A 6906-nucleotide genomic window follows, 5' to 3' on the forward strand; every position below is an offset into this window, starting at 1 on the left:
CGCTGGTTAATCACAGCTCAATGATTCACAACCCCAGGCAGCTATCAGGAATCACACAGGCTGCTTAAAACAAACAAAAACTATGCTGGGGCCTTGTGCCCCAAGAATCTGGTCTAATTGCTCTGAGGTGGGGCCTGGCACAGATGTATTCACTATAATTTCCCAGGTAGTCCTGAAGTGTAGCCAAGGTAGAAAACTTCACTTAGCAAATACTACTTGAATTTCTTATGTGCTAATTATATATTCTTTGCATACTAATTCCTTATTTTTAAAAAAAGGTAAATTGGACTTATACTCCATCCACCACCTAAAAATGACAACCTGGTATGTTTAAAACATGTTACAGCTTATTTTCTCCCCCATTTAACATTTTCCGTTTATATTTACATGTATGCTATGTGCCTATATGCTTAACTGTCTAGAAGGATTTTCACAAAATTGTTCACCATGGATTTTTCTTACACATTAAGACATAGAAGAATTTTTAGTTCTCTCTCCATTTTTAATTTTTTAAAAAACACATGCATCATTTTATAAAATAGCAGTATCTTCAAAGTTTCAATTTCAAGACACTAAAGTTTCCATCTTAAAATTTTAAAATAATATGAAAAGTTAATTTATTTTTTTTTTTGGTGAGGAAGATTGGCCCTGAGCTAACATCTGTGGTAAGCTTCCTCTATTTTATGTGGGATGCCACCACAGCATTGGCCAATGAGCGGTGTATAGGTCTGTGCCCAGGATCCAAACCTGCAAACACCAAGCTCCCGAAGCAGAGAGTGTGAACCCAACCACTACGCCACCAGGCCCGCCCTGAAAAGTTAATATTTTTAACTAAAACCAGAGGAGCTGACAAACATATTTAGAAAAGTTTGTGTTTTTCACACCTTAGACATAAAAACACTTTGAGTTATTTCCAAAAGAATTTTTTCTTTTTGAATTCAAAACAATAGTCTTATTCTTAATTGCTTACAACAACCAAAAAGATTTTAACAATATTTAATATACTTACACGGACTCTGCATCCTTTTCCTTTTTAATTATTCCTGGCAAACCAAAAGTCTTTCTTTTCCTTGGTTTTATACCTTAAAATAAATGCATATTGTTATAGAAACATAACTGTTCCTGATAAACGTACTGAACTTATGAATGAATCTTATATCTGACACATAATTTGCTCATAACTGTGGATAGCAAATTTGGATGAAAGAAATAAAAGTATGAACTGCTAAATTCTAATACGTAAATCACAGTCACAGTCTGTTCAGACGTTTCTTATGTTAGCGTAACACAGCCTATTATTCACCAAAAGGCTCCACAACGCTCTCTCTTCTTCTCCTGTCTTCCCTAAATCCGCTCAAGCAAGAAGCATGTGCAGGCATCTTAAAACGTAAAGAAAGCACATTATTCACTGTATTAGATTTTGTTATAAATGTCAGTCAAATCACCTTCCCTGTCTAGAGGGTCACAAAATATAAACGTGCTGTTCCAAATAAAAAGATAACACAACAGATCCATTAACACTATACTATGGTATTCTTTTGTCCATATGTCTAACATAAACAATGTTATAAATCAATTCCACCATAAATGAGGAACAAATATCATCTGTTTTGCTAATATGCCAGTTCTTCCTCCTCTTCTTACATGACAAATTATTTTTAATTTTTTAAATTGTTTAACTTTTATTTAGGTATTTTTGTTGAGGAAGACTGGCCCTGAGCTAACATCTATTGCCAATCTTCCTCTTTGTTCTTGACGAAGATTGTCACTGAGCTAGTATCTGTGCCAATCTGTGTCTATTTTATGTGGGATGCTGCCACAGTGTGGCTTGACAAGCAGTGCTGGGTCCGCACCCATGATCCAAACCTGTGAACCCCAGGCTGCGGAATTGGAGCTCACAAACTTAACCACTATGCCACCAGGCTGGCCCCAAATTATTTTTTAAAGGTCAGTCATGCTATTAATTGTTGATAGAACCCAGCACTTAAAGCTTAGCTGCTTATGCTTCGAGAATTCAAGAATATCTAAGCTAACTTCTCATCTTACAGATGAGGAGACTCAAGGGTAGTTTTGTTTTTGGTTTTTTTAAGTCAGTGTTACAGAACCAGTAAATACTACAGCCAGGATTCGAATCCAGGTATCTTAGAATGTACTTGCTTTCATGCAAAACTAGCTCCCTGAACCATACATTTGTATAGCATGTTATAATATTTTTTAAATCAAATATATTTTCATTCTCACAAAGTAGGTATTATTTATTATTCACATTTTACAATAAAGCAAGCTGAAGTACAGAGAACTCAAATAACCATTGTTCTCAAACAGCTAGCACCTATAGAAAGTCTAGGCCCCAGAGCTCCTAACTGTTCCAATAATAACCTTACACACAACAGCAAACCATTTCTCCAAATTTTTACACAGCTCTTGGAAAAAACAGAAGATTGCTTTCAAATTATTTCTCATAGCTCGCAGAGGGAGATATACAAAACATGACAAAAACAGCAGTTATTTTTCCTACTATGGATTTCATACTGCGGAAAGGTCAATTTAAACAGGAAGGGTGATGGACCCTTTCTCCAAGTAAAACCCTCACCCATTCTGAATGACGGCAATATGAACATTAAAGGAGAGCCTCATTAGCTCCTGAAATGTTATCCACTGTAGAACAGGCGTACACATTAATGCGTAGTGATTAGTTTCATATTTATGACACTAAAATGTTTAAAACTGAATGTCAATGGAGAAAAATCTCGATATATATTCGAAAACATATGTTATATTTAATTTTTTAAAATATACATTCTAACACACTCATATTCCTTTGGACACACCTACTGTTTATTCGTTAGGTAAAGATCAGTACCTGCAAGCCTTCAAACCACATTCAGATTTTTTACATCACTCTACAGACATCCTGGCACCAATGGAGAGCAGCCCCTCTTTACTTGTTCAATAAACACAAGACATTACCTAGTTGCCACACATCACAACTAGTCAACTTACCTTCAACTGCACTAGCAGGGTCACATTCTTCAAATTCAATGAGGCCTAAAAAATACATACGTATGAACAAGTGCTATTGGAAGAAAAAGCTGGTAGAAAACAATCAGATCAGATCTGATTACAACACATCTTTGTAATTGTTTTGAACTGTGTTCCAGTGTTACCTGATAGTGTTAATTAAAATAGCAGCACTAATTTAAAAAATCAAACAATCCTAACAGTGGAAAAAAATTAAGACTAGCCTATTATGATGATCACAATTTACCGAAAACCCTTTATATCTGATACCACAAAACTGGAGACACAGAGACCTAAGACGTAGCTTCTGCTTTCAAGGGCCTGCAGTACAGTTGATGGAAAATAAGCAAAGTTAGTGACAGCTGCTGAATCCTCGGCTGTCTCACGGAAAGGACAGGGAACCAATATAGTAAACACTACTAGAACGTAAGCTTGGGACCTTGTCTGTCTCATTCACCGCTGTGAACTGGCAAATAATCGGTCCTTAATGAATATGCGCTAAACAAATAAACGAATTAATGACATACTAGCTAAGGGATGACACTGGGATGACAACCCAGCCCTCTCTAACTGTATGGCAAGTCAAGGAACCTGAACTGCAGTGTGCAGGCAACGGGAAGAGTTTTCCCATGAGGTCACGCACCCACCCCTGCAACGGGTTTTACAGGAAAATTAATTTAGCACTGGTATCAGTGACAGACTGCACAGAGCGAGGTGACAAAATGGAAATCAGTTAGAAAACAATTGAAATAGCCCTGAAATGACATGTCTGCTGATATTAGCCTTAAATGCCATAAAATACAGTATATTTCATTTAAGTGAAATACGAAATTCTTCAGGTAGTGAAGAAAGCAGCAAAAGCATGAATCACTCTTCTATTAAAATATATGCAAAGCTAAATATCAGACCAAAGAATTATCTTTCATTAAATTGTCATTTTAGCCCTGTTTTATAATATATAAATTTATGCAAGTCCAGCATTTTTGTGAAATAATTTTTAATGTATTAATGGTAATTGGTACAACTTACCATATCAAGAAATTTAAAAATAGAGCTTGAAGTAAAGAGTAGATAAGACAGGATTTTATTACTAGTTCTTCTGAGACATTAAAATTAACTATAACTATATACAAATTCGTCATCTTCCATTACGAAAGAAAACCAGTGATTAACAAGAAAGATTTCTTTAAAAGTAGGAACATCAAAAAATTTTGGCTAAAATGTCCTTCTTCTGGATCCCAAATCTAAGATTTACTTCTTCAGTTCTAATTTCTTAACATTTAATGATAAGCAGAATAAAACAGTCATAAAAGTTTCAATTATTTATTTAATCAATTATTTGATTATTTCACAATTATTTAACAACATCTCCCTTACTAGGGCATTCTTATGATATATAACATATGACTAAAAATTATACATATATTCACCACTTTCACCCAAAAAGCCTTAAGACGTCAGAAAAAGGGCGAATTAAAAGTTTAAGAACTTCAAGTCCACTGTGCAAATCCAGAAGCTGAGAATTCATTCAACGAAAGTGGAATGAACTTGCTCTCAGAAGCCTTCAGAGGCCCACGTTAACAGTTTACAAAGAGACAAGAAGTGAAAGAGCAACAAAGGCAAAGAATTTTAGTGTGTGCATCTTGATAACTAGCAACTTTGTACGTGGTGAAAAAATTACGAAGAATGAAAACTCTCTACCTGAATTACCAAGTGCTCATTATGTATCATTAGCTTTGTCACTTACTAATAAAGCTTGAAAGACGAGACCTGCCTGTCAAATAAATATGAGAAAGGGTCTACCAAAAAAAAAGACAACCAGAAATGTGCTTAATCAAAAATTCTCCTACAGCTACAAAGCACATATTTTGTGCCCAGTAGCTATTTACAGAATCTCGGATACTCAGGCTGTGGGCATATTCTAGAGAGGAAAAAAACCACCAATACCCAAAAAAAAGAATTATTTATAAATATTTAAAAATATAGTATCTAAAAAGACTTTTATAACATCATCTTAGCAAATAGGATACATATGCTTTTAAGATCTTTGGACGCCTTCATTATGTAAATATATGAAAATAGTAAATGAAATAGTAAATAGCATATGAAAACAGTAAAGCCATCCCTAACTCTGTAAGAATCAGTCCCTCAAACAAAATTCTACATTTTTCTCACTAAATCATTTTCTTATACCAGACATATCTTGACTGCTTTTCTATCTTTTCTAAACATCCTCTTAAAATCCATTTGAAATAGGAAAATGTCCAATAAAAATATTCAAAATGACATTTTTGAAATATAAGATGCCAAGTCCTTTCAAATTGTTAACTATATATTAAAGATTTTAAACTGAGTACCATCTGCACATAAGCTTTGCTATTAAAGATAGAAATATTAACAGTTTCTGGTGTAATAAAACTAATTATACCCTTTAAAAACATTAAATCATGCATGAAGAAGATTTTCTCAAACGGCAGACGCTCCACGCCTGCTTCACACGGGAAGGCTTGCGTGCCTGGCTCAGTGCCAGCTGGCCGCTCAGCTGGACATTGCCGCACATTCCCACCCCCTCCGTACATGTCACTTCTGAGCTGCTGCCCCAGTAGAAAGTTTATTCAGCATCTCCCTCCAATGCAGTCCACTGCCCATCATTCTGCTGTTTAATCATAAGACAAGTTACTTTTTCTGACAGTACCAAAGCCAGAGTGAGAGTCAGAAAGAATAGTCTGCTACAACTGGAATTTCAACTGTTTCAGGCTCAATTAATTCTGTTGTCAAAATAAATAACTGCTCTTAGCGCTGAGATTTTATGCTGGGCCACAAGGGCAATTTAGTTTGTATGAAAGCAAATAAGCCCACTGTGGCTCTGTCTCCTGATGCTCTTTGACACATTCTCCAAAAACGCCATCATGACTTCAATTAAAGGCAGAAGAGAGCAGAGGCAGATCTCCAGGAGGCCAACGACCCAAAGCAGAACAACCCTCATACACGATGCCTGAACCATCAGGTAGGAGTAAATCACTGCACCAAAACAAGATCAGCAACCTAAAGAATTCATCCAAATTTAATTTGGATCAAAAGTTTTAACAAATGTTACAAAAAGAAAGACAATTCATTTAACAGTAATCTTTAATCACTACAAGTATTCTGTGGGATGAGGTACAGCATTAAAAAAACGTAAAATATTTAATTAATGGTTTCCATCATTTTGGAATCAATTCTAAATCTCAGGCCACCAATATGGCAAATTTGCAACTCTTGTCTAGTTCAAAACTGGCCTCAATGACCCCGTGGCATAGTGGTTAAGTTTGGGACACTCTGCTTCGGTGGCCCAGGTTCATGGGTTTGGATCCTGAGCACAGACCTACACCACTTGTCAGCCATGCTGAGGCAGTGACCCACATATAAAACAGAGGAAGACTGTCACAGATGTTAGCTCAGGGCTAATCTTGCTCAAGCAAAAAAAAAAAAGGGAAGATTGGCAATGGATGTTAGCTCAGGGCAAGTCTTCCTCATCAAAAAAAAGAAAAGATAAGACTGGCCTCAAAACTCAAGCAAGAAGTCTGGGTTACACAAATTGAGCATACTTCTGCATGCGCCCAACTAAAACCACTTGGTTCTAATTAGAAGCCAAAATAAAACATAGAAACATGCCCAGACCCCAAAGTCTAGTAAAAAGAATGGGGAAAATGACAGCACATGGGGAGGTCCACAGCACCACACAGACACAGGGAAGGAGGAAGGAGGGAGAGAGAGGTGTGTGTGTGACACAGACACAGGGAAGGAGGAGGCAGGGAGAGAGAGGTGTGTGTGTGACACAGACACAGGGGAGGAGGAGGGAGGGAGAGAGAGGTGTGTGTGTGACACAGACACAGGGGAGGAGGA

At 36.5% G+C, this 6906-nt stretch overlaps 1 protein-coding gene across 1 annotated transcript in view; it reads right to left on the minus strand.

The window, feature by feature from the left end:
- Positions 1-6906, minus strand: part of FCHO2 (FCH and mu domain containing endocytic adaptor 2) — a 114255-nt gene that overhangs the window by 58013 nt on the left and 49336 nt on the right. The window contains exons 11-12 of the mRNA XM_046667822.1: positions 3004-3048; positions 1010-1082 (exon numbers count right to left, since the gene is read on the minus strand). Coding sequence (XP_046523778.1) covers positions 1010-1082; positions 3004-3048 — 118 coding nt within the window. The remainder of the gene's footprint in view (positions 1-1009; positions 1083-3003; positions 3049-6906) is intronic.

This window comes from Equus quagga, chromosome 7 (genome assembly GCF_021613505.1).
Source record: "Equus quagga isolate Etosha38 chromosome 7, UCLA_HA_Equagga_1.0, whole genome shotgun sequence".
In the NCBI taxonomy this organism is placed as follows: domain Eukaryota; kingdom Metazoa; phylum Chordata; class Mammalia; order Perissodactyla; family Equidae; genus Equus; species Equus quagga.